The 17,206-nt window shown below is 36.9% G+C and overlaps 1 protein-coding gene across 4 annotated transcripts in view; it reads left to right on the top strand.

The window, feature by feature from the left end:
* The window catches only part of ESYT2 (extended synaptotagmin 2), an 89,770-nt gene that overhangs the window by 33,630 nt on the left and 38,934 nt on the right, over positions 1-17,206 (top strand). For all 4 annotated transcript variants that reach the window (XM_075045500.1, XM_075045492.1, XM_075045509.1 and 1 more), the window contains exons 4-6: positions 393-469; positions 6,251-6,323; positions 7,154-7,243. In XM_075045500.1, the coding sequence (XP_074901601.1) occupies positions 393-469; positions 6,251-6,323; positions 7,154-7,243 (240 nt within the window). The remainder of the gene's footprint in view (positions 1-392; positions 470-6,250; positions 6,324-7,153; positions 7,244-17,206) is intronic.

Raw genomic sequence — 17,206 nt, 5'->3', positions numbered from 1 at the left:
TGTGAATTAAATTTAGCTTGTTGGTTTAGTTGCACAGAAAAGAGTGCTGTCTGGGAGTGTTATATACTAGTACAGAGAAATGACATGTTTATTGAGGGGAGAGGGAAAGCTTGGTAGTAAATCTTTTGTAAATCTTGAAATCTAGTGGTCTAAACCCAGGGTAATTGCCAAAAGGACTGTGGTTGAGTGGATCGTAGCAAGGTAATTTTTAGCCTTGAAATAACATTTTGAGCTAAATTGATAGCTTTGCTTCGCACCTTTTAATAAGGCTTATAATAAATTCTTAACTTCAGGCATGAATGTGTATATATTCACCTTTATTTCGAAGTTAAGAGTTTAATATGGTATAGTTCAGTAAAAGGATCCAACTTTTACTTGTTTCATTGTTTCAGCCTCTGCGGATAAATGGTGTAAAAGTATACACTGAAAATGTGGACAAAAGGCAGATAATTTTGGATCTTCAAATCAGGTAAACTTTATTATCGTATTACGATGGTGCCCTTGCTTTATAATATGTACTTTGTTTGATTTGGCAGTTATGTTGGCCTGAAAGGAGAAGAATTGCCTCATTTCGCAAATGTAGTTAGTTCTAATTGTGTATGAACGGAGGAAGGAACTGCATCCTGTAAATAGTATTTATCTGAGGGAAATAGTATATCAACTCAGTGTGACTGCATCATTAAAATGTTGGTTAATAAAAAAAATACTTTCCAAAGCTAAAGCACTATCTTTGGATTTTTTTTCTAAGTACTAAAACTTTGCCATGAAGTTTAGTCTAGTCTAAAATTTAGGATGTAAGATGTTTGGGATTTTTTATTTTTCTCAGTTACTTAGAATTATTTTTTTTTTTATAAACACAGTAATAGAAAATGATAGCTACCTAAGTACTTGTGCTCATACCACTAACCGAAGTAAATCTATGTATTATATAATGCCAGAGCAACTGTGCTCCACTGCTTCAGGTTTCTTTGCCCTTTCATCATGACCCCTTTTATATAGGTCTATAAATAGATCTACCCAACATTTGCCAGAGTCTTTCTCAACACAATCTGCAGTTACAGAGATTTTTGAAAGTTCAGTCAGTGAACCCAGCAATGTTTTTAAATTTGACCATCATAGATATGTGTTACAGTGACTACTTTTGCCCATTCATACGTTGTGGAAAGGCCAGATCTGTCAGTCACTGGCAATCCAGCAAAGAGCAGCCTTCTGTGTTTCTTGCTGCTTCCCTGGCAGTAACCAGAACGGTAATCAGGCCTCTCAGCTTCTCTTTTTCAGAGTCACTTCCAAAGTTTGAACTTGGTTATTCTTAGTTTTGAATTATTTATCTAAATCTCAGCTATGTTGAAAACTGTGCTGTTTTGCCAAAGCTGGGCCCCAGAGTAATAAGAGAAGATGCTGCTGCATCCTTTCCTGGGTTTCAGGGGGTGGGGGCTATGTCTGTGAGCAGGGCCCAGTCTTTATTGAATTGAATCACTATTTTCTGTGGGAAGACGACAGTTATCCAAATCGGGGTTTGGTGCTGCTGGACAGAATACAAGGAGCTTGTTTCACTGGATGGATGCCTAATGGAGAAATTTCCTTCAGTTTCTCTTTGTTGCCGCTTTTGATAGCAGCTGTGAGAACACCCTCATCTCTTCAGACTTTAGCCCTCAGGAAAACAGACTTGTCTGACCACTATGGACACAGTGCAGAGAAATTGTTTTTGAGAAGCTATTTTTGAGACATTTGAGGGGTGAAGTCTCCCAAGACCATTTCTTCCCTTTAAAGTAGAATTATTCCCACAGGAGGAGAGGGTAAATCTAGTGTTTTGGGGTTTTTTTCCTCCTACTCATCTTCATGAAGTAGGTTGGGACAGATAAACATAAAAAGGACAATAGGTTTGTACAAAGATTTCAGGGATAATGTCCTATTACCTAGACCTGAAGGAAATCTTTACCCATATGTCTCATTGCTTTACATTGCAACCTACTTACAGAAGTGATAACAGCTGGCCTAGAATCCAGCCTAAAAGGCTGAAATAAATTCGTAGAAGTGGTTTAAATAATAATAGTGCTTAGTCAGCTAGATGCCCATTTACCCCAACAGCCTGTCCGTACTGCCAGTGGCATAGGCTTCCAGGAAGAAAATGGAAATGAGAGCTATGGACTGAGTATCACCGCTTCTAGCAATTAAGGCTTAGACAAAACCACCATCAAAGGAAGTCCTGTTTCATATTTAAGACTTGTCCTTGATACCTGCTCATTGGGAAAGGGCTCTTTTTCAAAGGCTTTTACTTATGCAAGTTTAAGACAGATGGCACCCTAGTATCAATTGTTACTTTTTGATTTTTTTTTTTTTTTTGTGTGTGTGTATGTTCTCTAAAGGTCTATCACTCATCACTGGGATTGTTTCAGTAGTTACAGGAAGGAAGGATAAGAGTCTCTGTAATGAATATTCTTAGCATGTTTAGATAGAGAGTTATGTACAGATACCAACCCTAACCTATTTCTTAGGGAATCAACTTCAGTTTTGCAAGATTATAAGGAACAGTCTTACTGCTGGAGAAAAGTCTGTCCTTTGGAGTATTTATCCCTGTAGATTTTAATCTCCAGTTAAATTAGTTTGTTCTAATTTTAATTTATTTTGAAGTTTAAAGTTAGGAGCTTTCTATAAACCCTTCATTCCCTAAATACAGTTGAGAAGGAAAACAATCTCTCTAAGCATTTGTAAGAATAGCTGTACCAAGCCAAGCCCTGTGGGGGTGTGTGGCAGGGGTGAGGGAAGGAAAGATTTGATTTTATTTATATTTTTAATTTTTTTAAAGTACATTCATTCTTCTAATAATATCCTTTTATCCTGCTCTTTCACCATTGTGGCTTCCTTTAGCCCTTCCTACTATGTGTTGTTCCTGACAGGGTATATGCATTTGCTTTGGACCTTCAGTGTAGTTGAAACTACCTTTAAATAGTTTCAGTGTGTCTCCAAAACACTTCTTTAGTATTTTTTGTATCTTCCTTGAGTTTTTTTGGTTTTTACTTTTAAGTTCAATTGCAAAAGGAGTGTGTTTTGGTTTAGTTTTTATTGTTTCTGCAAGGGTATCAAGTATATTATGATCATTGTTTCAGAGTGTTTTTCAGAACCTGCATGAAACAGGTTTTATGCAGTGCTCAGGATCCAATTAAGAACTTTACTCTTGTAAGCAGCTTGACTAGCAAATCCACAAAGCAGTCATTGGAAAATGTATTTAAAGATTCAATTTCAGGACCACGTTTGCAAAGGCAACACTTTACCTTTCTCTTGCTGTGAGCTTTATGTTAAAAAATTGTCGTAACTCACATTACAATTTAAAAGTCTAGTTTCTGGTGACAAAGATGTGTGAGAGGAAAAATTTTAACTACTTGAGCAAATTAAGATAAAGTTTAAATAAATTGTTAATAAATAGAAATCTTACGTTTGTTAAACTGCACGAATGTAGTAAACACTTGGGGAAAATTAAAGGTTATGGATCAACAGAAAACAAGATAAACTCGGTGAAATTAAATGTGAACTGTAGTAAAGAAAGTCAAAAAAGATCAAGAGGTTGATTTTTCATGTGGTATACTTGAATGGAGAAACTTGCTACCATTGTACTGGCAGAAGACAGGTGTAAAAATGGGGTCTAAAGACCTTCAAAAAATAATGAAGATAGTCCGAAGTACAGAATCACAGATCATTGTAATCTGGGAAATATGTTTGTCCTATTCTTTCTTTGTTTTTCTTCTGGGTATCTTCTATGGGCTACAGTGACCACATACAGTAAGTCTATGGTGCTTCTCATCTGATTCAGTACAGCTGCTGTTATATTCTTACAATACTGTCCTCATTAAACTCTAATCTATCTCAGTGATTTGTACATTACAGGGGTCATGAATATTTCTGGGATATTATGATCTGAATGTATAGAATTTGCTTACTAAATGAGCCTTCAAGTTGTATGTCATGTTACAGTGGAATTCTGGATGGCATCAACTGTTAATGGACCCAGCCAAATATTTTAGGGGATAAAACCGCGTTTAACTGTATTATAAGGTTCAAAGTTGTTGACTTATTACCCTCAAATGCAGTTTGTTACTATTTTTACTTCAATTTGTCATCATGTTATTATGGATTTTCAAATGAGCATATTGCTTCCCAGTCTTCATAACACAAATAGTTCTGATGCTACAGAGTGCCAAGATTGAGGTTTCAGTTGTAGGTTTTAATTGAACTTGCTTCTCTGTGTCATGTTGTTATGCAATTATATGTGTGTGTATTTATATATATATGTGTGTATATATATATATTTACACACACACTATCTCTATATATAGTTAGATGGGTAAAAATAGGAATTACTTAATTTTAAATTGTGTATTAAAAATTACATACCTATTTTTAAACTGTATGGTCACAGTACATTCTTTCCAGGGAGAGCAGTGGTCACCTTCCTTTCATGTAGACCCCTGTCATGTTGTTGTCTTCTACTTCCCCAAACTGGTCATTGTACCAAAATGATTCTGCATACCATTATCTTTCGAATAGGCCAAAATAAATTCCAATGTTGGATGTTTACAAGAATGTCTCAGTATTATTGTTTATTTCTCTTTAAGGGATTGATAAGATTTGCATTTGCTTGAAATCCCGTAGATGGCACCATCACACACAGAGCACAGGAGGCTGCAGATGGTTTGAGTAATGTATATCCTGAATGCAGCAACTCTCACCTTCGTTTTCTTTTGATAGGACCTTGTGGCCATCAGTTGTTGGGGAGAGGGGGCAGGGGTCCTGCTGTTCTGCTCTTACTGTGAGAGTAATTTATTTTATCTTGACTTGATCCTAAAATGGCCCCATGAGGAGAGTAACTCCTTTTTGTTCATAATTCCCAGATGTTTCTGTAATAAGATTCCATCAGACTCCTAAACACAGCTGAACAGTTCTTCTCTGTCCAGACTAGGTCTGAGGAACCTAATGTGAGGAAGCCTGGGCTCTACTGCAGAATCTGGAACAGGGTACCCTGTAAGGGAGACAAATTTTCCCCCTTCCCTGTAGTGTCTGGCTTTAAGATACCTCATCTCCTCCCCATTTAGTTCCTTCTTCCATTTTCTTTAACTGGGCATTCTGTTCAGAAAGCTCTTCAGATTTTTCATTTGTCCTTTCGGTATAACCCATATCTTCTTAGCCAGTCTCTCATTAGCTATAGCTTGGTATTCAATCTGTTGGGTTTTTTTTGTTGGTTTTTTTTTTTTGTTGTTGTTGTTTTTTCTCTCTTTCTGTAGAATCATTGACCAATTCCTTTGCTAAATCAGTCTCAAGCTTTCTTCTAAATTCCTTATTGGGTCTTGGAATTAGTTTGTTTTCAGACCCAATGTGGCTCACAGCAGCAGCAGTTCTTGGAAGAGGTCTGCTCAACTCTGCTGGTACATGCTTGACATGCGTGGAGCTTCAGGAAAAGCAGCTGCTAAAATCTGAGTCCAAGTTGTGGCAAATAATCTTTTAGCCTGGTAGCATGGGCAAAATAGGTGGGGCTTTTTTTTACCATCTTCTACAAATCTATCTCTGAGATACTGGGCAGCATCTGCAAAATTTCAAGCCCTTGACCTTGCATCCCCCAAAAATGGGATGCAAGAACTGTTCAGGGAAAAACTTGCATCGTTTTTAATATATTATTTTCTAGTTTGCTTCCTGCCTCCTCTCTCCCTTCAGAAAGGGATCAACTGTTTTTGCCTTAAACCTTGCTTAGTGGATCATCCAGCTCAGCATGCCCAGCTTATTGAATTTCTAAATGTGACTGTTCTTGCAAGTCTCTGAATATTTTAGGCAACTTTGATTTTTTAGAAGAATAACCATCTCTGTCTAGTGCTTCTTATGATTATATTAGGTGAGAGTGGATTTGTGTACATGTAGTATCAATGAGACTGATGTAGAGCTTTCCTGAAATAGAGTATGAATTCTGTGTCTGTTATTTCCCAAAAGTAAGACTACTTGTGTGTTTTTTCTCACGTATGCTTCTGGAGCTGATAACATTCCTATGTATTAATTTGAGTGATTTTGATGACAGTGGTGATGTTTTGAAGGGGATGTAATTTTTTTAACAATCTTGACTTTGTTATATGTTGTAATGTTTTAACATGCATTTTCTGTGTATAGACTGAGGTACAAAATACACTGTCATGACAGTGCAAAACAGAACTAACAGTGTATAGTAGTTTAGTTCATAAAAATGAAATGTATACTTTCTTTTTTGTTTTAGTTTTGTTGGAAACTGTGAAATTGATTTGGAGATCAAGAGATACTTCTGCAGAGCTGGTGTGAAAAGTATACAGGTGAAATTCAATTTTTTTCTTTTGATTTTGATATCAAGTCATTACTGAATCGTTATTTTCTGATTTAAAAGTTTCTAAGAAAGAACCAGTAATTGTGTAGTTTTGTTGCTTACTGGTTTTTTTTCTCAGTTGTATAATATTGATACTGCATAATAATTTCAGTAACATGACTTAGCTGAAAAGGTAAATTCCTTCCAGATGTAGAACTGTTTTAAATATATAACATTTTCTACTGGAAAAGATGGAAATAATTTCACATCAAGCCAATGTTCATGTGGTGTGTAGGTTTGTAAAGGGACCATGGAACTTAAAATTTTGTTCTATTTAATATTTTAGTGTTAGATGCAATTCTTAGTTTAGGTGCAATTATTATTAATAGCTTTCCCTTCTCATATTGTTTCTCAAATTTTTTAAACTTTCTGATAACAGATCCGTGTCTCTAATGAGGAAAAATAGTATGCTTTTTGTATATGTGTGTCTTGATGTACCAATAAGCATTTACCTACGTCTAGTATCTGTGGATGCCATTGTATTGGTTTGTGCCATATTTGTTTACATTGAGCTGTATAATAATCTACTTCATGTTTTTAGCAAAATTACCCCTAACATGACACAGCATTATTTAGATGAATGTAGTGAATTTGTAAGCCCAACTATTTAGTGCCTGTGTTAAATTTTTGGGGTTTGGGTGACATATAAAGCTATATATGAAATTCCTCCATAATCAAGAATTTAATGAATTAGAAGTGTGAGCATTGCCAGTGAATACATTTTATTTAAAACTTGAACTAAAGTAAATTCCATTGCCTTTTTTTCCTGCCCTTCCACAGATCCATGGCACTATGAGGGTTATCCTGGAACCACTAATTGGAGACATGCCCCTAATTGGAGCACTGTCTCTTTTTTTCCTTAGGAAACCTGTAAGTACTTTTATCTCTGTTTCTACTCTTTTTAAAAGAGTGCTGATAACAGTAGTCAGAAAATGATGGAGCAAGAATTAAGCAGCAAAAGGAAAGAATTTGGGAGATCACTACCATTTGGTTGAACTTTCCCAGAAAAATAGTGGACAGATTTTATGAATACTAGAGGAAACCAAGATGAATAATAATTACCTTGGAATTATGAAGTATGTTTTGTCAAAGCTGTCAAATTTTTCTTACCAGTCTTCTGAATGAGGGAAGGTCAATAGATACCATCTAGGTTGTTTGTAAAAAAGCTTTTGTTGCTGTTTCTCATGACAGTCTGCAGGTGAGCATGGTCTAAGTTAAAATTCCAGAAGATCTGTGCAAGGCTGTTTTGAAAACCATGCTGGTGTTACCACAAATTAAAATCACAATGGGTGTTTTGAGATTACCCACTACAATGATTGAAGTTTTTATCCTAGATAGCAGGTGGGCAGTTTCCATTACATTTACCAATAACCTAAGTATAAGAATGGATGAAGTACAGAGTGAGATGGAATTGGAATTCAAAACAATCATGACAGTAGCAGAAGTTGGAGGGAGAGAGGGTGTCACGTAATTCAATTGGAATATGTGCTAGGCCAAAGTGCACATTTGGGCAGGAATAATAGAGAAGCAAAGGTAAGCCAACAAGGTCTTGCTGGAATGAAAAGTCTAAGCTAGACTGGCACTGGCATGTGTAAACAAGAGGATTACCCACAAATGCTTTCAGTTTTAGTCACAGCACTTCAACAAAGATACTGACCAGTTGGAGAGTGTCTAAAGCAGGGAGATGAGGATAAACTTGATCCTCGAGGACAGACCAGAAGAATGGGAATTGTTTAGTTTAGAGATGACTGAGGAGAATGTGTTCTTAAAAAATGTGAAAGGCTCTTACAGAAAAGAAACATGCAATCTATTCTGCATATCAGTGGAAGATAGGATAATAATTAATCGCAGCAAGGAAGATTCAGGCTGGGCAAGGGGGATGAGGGAAGGCCTGAATGGTAGTGGTAGTGAAGAGCTGCAGTAGGCTGCCTGGAGACACTGTGAATATCTGTCACTGTTGTCCCTTAAGAACAGATTGGACCTGCATCCGTTAGGATAGACATAAGTATAGCTCTTCCAGAACGATTGACACAGACGTGCTCTTGAGGTTGTATCCAACCTAGTGAGTCTTGTAGAAGGTGAGTTCCTGGGCATTCTAACTGGCATTACCTAGAAGGGTTAACAATGACTTAATAAGAGTCAAAATACTTCTGAGTAATTAAAAAAGGTTTAAATTTTAAGTAATATAATTATGTACAAACTGAAATTACTTTCAAGGTATTATAGTATTTGTATAGGACTCTGCTGTGTTCTGCCATCTTTTTTGTATAAGTAACTGATTTCTTTATCCAAATGAAACTGTGATACACTTTAGAAACCTTTCCTAGGTGTTGTGGTTTAACCCCAGCTGGCAACTAAGCACCATGCAGCTGCTTGCTCACTCCCACCCCGCCCCCAGTGGATGGGGGAGAGAATCAAAAAAAAGTAGAAGTTGTGGGTTGAGATAAAGATAGTTTAGTAGAATAGAGAGGAAGAAAATAATAATAATAATAATGAAAATAATAATAATAGAATTGGAATATACAAAACAAGTGATGCACAATGCAATTGCTCACCACTTGCTGACTGATGCCCAGTTAGTTCCTGAGCAGCGATCTGCCCCCCTGCGGCCAACTACCCACAGTTTATATACTGGGCATAACGTCACGTGGTATGGAATACCCCTTTGGCCAGTTTGGGTCAGCTGCCCTGGCTGTGTCCCCTCCCAACTTCTTGTGCCCCTCCAGCCTTCTTGCTGGCTGGGCATGAGAAGCTGAAAAATCTTTGACTTAGTCTAAACACTACTCAGCAACAACTGAAAACATCAGTGTGTTATCAACATTCTTCTCATACTGAAGCCAAAACATAACACTATACCAGCTACTAGAAAGAAAATTAACTCTATCCTAGGCAAAACCAGGACAATAGGGTTCCCTGTTCTTTACTGTCCAAACAATGAAAGTGGCTGGGGATTTTTTGGCTCAGCTAATACTAATTTGTATCATGGTGTCTGGCATCAAAATGATGTGCATTCTTGCAGTATTCAATAACATTGTAGTCATTCCAGACGTATTTAAATTCTCCTGAATTAAGAGAATTAAAGAGAATGATTCTTAGCTCACTGAAGAGAAGAAAAGTTCTGCGTCTGAGTAATTAAAAGAAAAATGAGTTAGGGGAGGTTTCTGAGGCCACAAACTTTTCTGAATTCTGGCCTATCACAAAACACAGCTTCTCATGAAAAGTAACTATCAGGTGTTTTATATGGCTGTCTTGCCTTTTTATGCTGAACTTAAATATGATCTTCTTAAAATAAAATAAGTGTGAAGTTTGACACTAATACAGTTTTTGAAAGCTGGGAACCTGGGTGGTGTAGTCATACAATTTCAGTTCAACACTTCCTTCTACATTAAAAGGAGAGATATATGTCATTAAAGTTTGCGCTATGACAATGCAGTACAGATAGTGGATTGCTGCACCTTGGAGTGACTGATTCACTTCAAAAGCTGTAGTTTGAGTCTTGCAGGTAAGATTAGCTGACAAGCACCAGTATGTCTGTTGGAAACTTGGTGCAGCATTGGTAGAAGAACAGAGTATACATAGCAAATGTAATTTTCAGTGTCTGAAAACGAGTAACAAATACTCTACATTTTTTAATTGAATTTAAATCTTACAAAATATGACAGTAATTTTAGTCTAGGTTTTACTATTTCCAGGAAATTTCTTTTTTTATCTACAGATGGATCAAGAAATGTTCACAAATGTTGCAAAGTCTATACAACAGTCTTACTTTAGATAAATAAAAAGGATAGCGTAATACACATTGCACACTTGCTGGTGGAAGATTCTTTGAAGTTGCGTGTGTGTGTGTGAGGCAGTTTCAGTGATTTGAAGTTTGATACTGCTTTTAATAAGTGTCAGTAAGAAAGCTTAATAGAAAATGTGAACATCATGGAAATTCTTATGCTACACAAACTTCTTTAAAGAAATTGTTTCCATCTCTTACTTGGAAGTGTATTCCATTGGAAGCTTTTGTTTTTTGGATATGTTCTAATTAAAAAGTAAAACTTGTGATGTCAAGATTTAACAGTTTCAGACTATGCTAGGTCATAAATTACAAGTATGTGGATTTAGGCACTTTGAAACAGTCTCAGATTGATCATCTTGGTTTCCTCAGCAATCTGCAACTCTAAAAAGTTGATCTAGTTTTCAAGGTTTGGGGGGTGGGAGAGAATTCTTTACTTTAACAGCTTTAGAAGGTATGTTGTTATTTTCTTCAATGAAATCACGTTGTTGTAACACAATTCTTTTGAACAAACGCCCTGTGATAAATTTTTGCTAACTTGTTGAAAAGGTAGGCTTGTATTGGTGTTTATGTATGGCCTAGGAAAAGCTTATGGTGTCACTTGTATCATTTGTGTGGCTTGTTTCATCTGTCTAGAGAAACCATGTGTGCTTGGGTGGAAGGAATGTAGACTTAAATCTTAGTAAAACATGCAAGAATTTGGAAATGTTTTGTGGATAAGTTAGTGAGCTTTTTTGTAAAAGTGAAATAGTTCATGCAAAACTGATAAAACTTCATTGCCCTTATTTGGAAAGGGTTGGGGAAGTACATTGGGATGAACTGAATTTGGATTTCCACACATTTCTTTGAAGCGAGTCTAAACATTAGGAGATGTCTGCTTAAGTTTTGTCTCATTTTTACCCTCTGGCTGAGCAGTATGAGTGTAGGGCATCTGTTAATGTTCGTGTTTATACTAACAAACTAAGCAGGGCCGTGACAAGGATTGAACACTGCCTGATGGTAGTCTGCACTGTGTAATTGTTAACATACTCTCTGATATTATTTTGCTATTTAGTGCTCTCCCACACAATTTCCAGACTCAGCGCAGTGCCCAGCTCATTACAGGGACCATCCAATAAACAAGTTAAGTGCAAACACTCTATTTTAGAGGAGCAGGGAGAAGAGTTTAGCTGTGTGGACACAGGCTTTACATTTGTTTTTCCTACAGGACTGACTTTCTTCATGTTGTACATGTGTTTTGTGTTGTCTCTCAGTTCTGTTTTGTGTTCACTGAGAAAGAAACCAGTGTACAGTACTTCTGCAGAAGCCATTCTGACATACTTGGTGGCAGAGCCGTGACCCGATGCAGTACGTCTGTACTGCTCTCCTGAGGTACCTCCTGCAGCTACTGCTTCTTCGTTGCATTCTAGGGGAGAGGTAGGAAAGCTGGCAGGGGATAGGGAGGGAGAGATCAGCAGCAGACGTGCCTGTAAGCAGTTCCTGATGCTTCCTCTGGTTCCCCAGTATTGCGCTCTGGTAGCGTTTGCCTGAACCTTTCATTTCTAGTGCTCCCAGATACTTCTCCAGTCAGCTTTTAGCTCTGGTACCTGTGCCTAGTCCTTTCTGTCCCTGATCCACTCTAAGTGCCATGCATTTGCAAAGTGCTTAACTTGGACAACTTGCACCTGAGATAATAAACTGAAAAGATATCAAATGAAACGCCTCTCATTTGTGGTCAGTAGCTTTCTGAACTCTGGGAGAGACTTTGCCCACAGTAATTTTGTCTTTACTCCTACCCCCATGTGCTTTATTAGAGGTCTGGTTGACTTAGTGGGGCAAAAAAGGATGGGAAGTAGACTGGAGTATGAAAACTAAAAAGTCAACCCCTCCCCAAAAGTATTCAGTTACAAAAATATTTAAAATGTTTTTCACCTTGCCTTTCATTTAAGAATTAAGGTAGTGGTCAAGGTCCGAGCAAACTTAAGGGTAGATTGTTCAAAAAAAGTAGCTTTGAATCAAGTTATTCCATAATTTTGACAGTTATACATGGATGTTTAGTTTTTTCCAAGCAGACTTCTCTCTCCACTGCAGTGTGTCTTCCTGGTGTTTATTTTTCTAACTTCTGTAGAAAAATGTAAAATAATGCTTATTATAGCAATACCCAAATTCTGTCCTCTTATTAGAGAGCAAGTGGCTGCAGCCAAGGAAAGCTTTTCTTCAATATTTTTGTTAGAAGAGAAGAGGAATTAGTTGGCAGCTAGCATTAGATTTTGTTCTCATATTTTCCAGTCTAAAGTCACTGGCAACAGTTCTTCTTGCTCTGTATCATCTGTTTGCTGGCCTTAATGTCTATAAAAGGCAATGCTGCCTAAATTAATAGTTCCGAACATACTTGTTTAATGAGTTTACCAGTCTCTTATTTCTGAGTAATGCATGAAGTTTTTGATGCTGCAAGAGTTCTTACTTTATATGAAACTTTAAAAATACTGTATTTTGCTGTTATTATTGTGAAGAAGGTACTTAAAGTATCATCAGCTTATAAAATATGTCCAAATATGTCAGAGATTTTAAGAGAGAGAAACAATGTGCATTCTGATGTTTTTAAGTAGTCTTAAATCTCTGAGCTTCAGTGCTAGAGAGAAGTTAGCACTGTGGAAATAGTCAGGATTTGTAAGTTTTTTCACATTACTTCTCATTATGTTAACATTATCTATATTTGGCATATATTCTGCTTCTCTAAGTGTGGTTATCTTTTACTTTTAGAACAAAATATCACATGGCTAATTATTTTGATTTTTTGTTCAGTTATAGACGTGTATATGGCTTATAGCTGTACTGCAGATTGGTAATTTTCAAAAGCTTGTTTAGTGGCATACATAATACTGAAGACGTGTCCTAACCCAACCCTTTTTTCTTTAAAAAAAAAAAATTACAAATAACAATGGACACATGAAAATACCAATACTATTGTTCTCAAAAAATAATGACCGGAAAACAGGATGCCTTCCAGGAAAAGTGGGCAACTCTTCCAAAGCTCTCATTTTTACATTCACAGTTTTGCCCTCCAATTGCTGACTTGAGTACTGCTCTCCCTCTACTCACTTTACAGATTGGTTCTGTTGTGTAGTTTTGATTTATTTACTATTGGTTTAATTTTGTTTAATATTGGCTGCCTTTGGAAAATTCAGTGCTGGATGTAGCTTTCAAAATTATCAGTACTGAGGAAAATTAGACTCAGAAGGAGTGCTTGCACCAAGAATGACTTCTAGTGAAATGGCTGGAAAAAAACAGAAAGTGGTTATGTAGCATGCAGAAGAATGTTGCTTTGGTTTGCTTTTAGCTGATCAAAAATCAGAAGGTATGACTGTCAGTATCTTTGCTTCAAAACTTCTTAACCTCTTTTAAAGGGGTTTGTAGAACACCTGGATAAATTCTGAAGCGTAGGTACTGTTATAATAGTATTTGTTAAGAATTAGTCTTGTTGCTTACAAAGTGAGTGATTTGCACTGTTACTTTTGTATACTTATAATTTGCTATAACTTACATTTTTTTTAATTTTTAATTTTGATAGCTTATGGGATGTTCTAAACAATCACAGTTGGAGCTTCCACAGTACCGTATTCTCCTCTACCTGTGCCCTCCCTTTCAGTGTTACTGTCTCTCTTATACAAGTGTTGAAACTTCTGCTCCTGAAGGAAGCTGGTTAAGGGACATAAGCTGGCAAAATATTAAACACAAGAAGTGACTAGTTTCCTGTCCTTCAGGTGTATTTTAGCATCTTGAGCTGGCTCACTAAGGAGTCAGGAGAGTGTCAGTACTAGTGTGAGGGTGTGAACCAAAATGCAGGACTAATAGAGGTGGGTAGAAAGCAGTAGAAAGTAGAGGGAATTGGCTTGAACTGTAGCTCTGAGTAGTTAACACTATAGAGAATAGCAAGGTGCACTGGATTTTTTTTAAGACCAACTGTGATCCTTCTTCTGTTCACCTTAACTCAAAAACTTGCCCGCTGTGTCTCTTATCCCCACAACTGTACATCTTGTCACTGTAGCAATTGTCTCACTTAAATCTTTAGACAGTTAAAACTGAAAAGATGTACTGTTAAACACAGTTCCTGTGCACAAATATGCTGTGTTTCCTATTGCAATGGTGAAAACCAGTGATACGTGCTTTCTATGGTATTGTATAGTCAAGCCTTGTTTGAGAGGCTGAGTTTATTTTATGTTTAACGGGAAAATACACTGGTTAATGTTACCTATTAAATTACTACTAATGTTAGCACTTTAGCATTGTAGTGGTAATGGGCTGCATTCTACTAACAGACAAATTGTGCTGTGTTTCTGCATGACCATTCATAAGTAACAGAAGAGGGCATGTTAGTCCCCTTAGAATAAATTTCTGAGAAGAAACACAACTTATCCCATGGAATCATGTCATCCTGCTCTGTAGCAGAACTTAAATTTGTCCTGCAGAAATCTTATACTTCCATAACTTGATTAGTAGGAAGTTGTTCATCAGCATTTTAAAATACTTTGTGGCTTCTCTTCTGAGAATTAGTAGTGCTCATGGCAGCCAAATCAAGCCACAAGGTTGGCAGTGTTTAGAGGCTGCCTTTTGTGCTGCTGTGAACTTTAGTTATGGCCCTGTATATTCTACATTCCAGTACATTCTTTTCCCTTTGTAAAGGCATCTAGGGTATTGAGAACATCAAATATGTAAAAATGCTCATCAGTTTTTAGCCTATCTTTTCTTATAGGCTGCAGGGATATATATGTTTTTTTTAAAACTCTTTCAGTGTATGTGTTGCATGAGTTCTTAGTGCAGAGCCTTGATAAGACACAAATTTCTTGGTTTTCAGGGAGGACACATAATTTGTTTTCACTGCTCTGAGCAGAGGAAGAATTGAAACAGCTTTGAGTAACATGACGCACATACTACTTCATCGGAAAGTGTAACTGGGGTCTGAAATCCCGGTCTAGGCCAGTGAGCTGGCTGGTAAGAGTCTCTGCAAGGTGTATCACCTCTCTCCGTTGCAATGTGTTGTGGAAAGACACCACATCATTTCTGGCTCCTGGCAGAGTTTCACTTGGTGACAAATCCTGAACACAGTCTTTCCAGTGCCCTGTTAGTTCTGCCACAGAGAACCAGTTGGCATTCCCTGAATTTAGCTAAACTAAGAGAATTATGCATTGCTCAAAGTGGTGACAGAGAAGGAAATTATATTGTTAAGCCATTTTTGAGATTTATAGGCCAAAACTTTTTTTTTAAGTGGGGAATTTTTTTATATTCAGTGCTTCATAAAATGATTCATCAGCTGGCAGTCTTTTGCTTGCTTCCTTTTTCTCCATAGGGCTCTTCAGTTTGTTAGGGTGGTGACGTTGCTTTAACTTACTGTCAGAACCACAAGTTAGGAGGTCGTCTTTCTCTCCAGTGAGTCACGGGATGGTAATGCCCAAAATGTAGAATGAAAATCCTTGTTATTTGGCTGGACTATGGCTGGAAGGGCTCCCTCTTGTGTATAAAGCAATACTGTAGATTTGACTACTTTCTTCTCTCTCTATGGTGAGTTTGTCTGGTGTCAGTGCTATTTCCATACTACTCTAGGTATAAGCTTTTTTTGCCTGAACTTGGTGTTGCTTTTTGGAAAAATCTTTTCTTACGTTAGAAAAGGTGTATCTTATGCTGAAGTCTGATGATGTTTGGAAGCCAGAAGTGCAGACTTGAAACAACCTTATTGACAGGAATGTGGGGGTAATGGTGGAGGGAAAACACCAAAACCATTTGTCACTAATATCTGTAGACTAAGATTACGGAGTGTGTGTTACTGCAGTGATAGCAGTGTGCTTCATAGTGCTGGGCTTTGCTGGTAGAACTGGAAAGGAAGCACTGTGGTCGGCGAATGTAGCAAATCTTGTCTGCAAGGAGAACTTACCTTCAAAGCCCAAATAGTGAAAGCTTGATTTATGCCAGGAGTTTGAAGGCTCATATTCCTTCCAAAACATTTCATGGCTTAAGATTTATTTGCAAAGCTTTTCTAATAATCCTTTAAAGTGCTTAGCCTTAGTAATGTTTTTTAATTTCTTAGCTCCAACTTTGAATGGAAAAGGATTTGTCTTTAATGTTTCTGCAATTGACCTCTGTCTTTGTATTTATTCCTGTACAACAGAGTGGATGGATAGAAGTTTCTGATAATATATATACTAATTGCATTTCTTGTCTAAATGGCCACTCTTAGTAGCACTATTTTTTCAGTTTCTTTGTGTAATCATTTTTTACATGCTTCATGGTCTAAGGACTGATGACAATGAATTGGTAGCCTTGCTTTTGAGAAGAGGTGTGTAATAAAGTATTGATAGTGAGGTTGTACCGTAGGCACTGTATGTGTTTCATATGCTGTGTTGCAACCTTTTGAAATGATTTTTGGTCACATAAATTGAAAATCTTTCAGTTCGCAGTGGTATCTCATAGCTTGTTCTTTGTTTTGTTTTGGGTTGTGGCAGTTAATACAGAAACCACTATGATATATGTTTCAGTCTAGTGTAGGAAATGTTTCTCAATGCTGAATTTCAACATGCATTATGTTGCTCAATTCATTTAATTTGGTTAAGTCTAGTTAGGAGACAGCACAGGACTTTGCTGTGTTAACTGCTGTATGCAATATACTAAACAAAGCATGAAAAAATCAAAAGGAAATGCAAATATTTTCTCATTTTCTATTTATTCTGAAAACATCAGTATGTAAAACTGTTAAATATGAGATGCAGGTATGAACACTTTAGGATAGGGACCACTTGTTTTCAGGTATTTATGGTGTGTAATTGCCTTCTAACTCACCTACGAATAATGAAAAAGGGAATAAATCATGTAATAAACTGGGTTCTTTGTCTTAAAACAGTATAAAATTACTTCTTCCAGAGCCTTGGTAGCCTACATAGATTTTTAAAGTGTGACATAATGTAACGTCAAAACTTGTGATTAGAACATGAGAACCAGTCTGAAAACACAAGTCGTCATTAGTGTTATCAGCTACTACCAAGCTACTTGTATGTTATATTACTTCAACATTTGTGGGTTTG

Source organism: Buteo buteo, chromosome 2 (genome assembly GCF_964188355.1).
Source record: "Buteo buteo chromosome 2, bButBut1.hap1.1, whole genome shotgun sequence".
In the NCBI taxonomy this organism is placed as follows: domain Eukaryota; kingdom Metazoa; phylum Chordata; class Aves; order Accipitriformes; family Accipitridae; genus Buteo; species Buteo buteo.
This window is presented reverse-complemented; position numbering and strand designations above follow the sequence as displayed.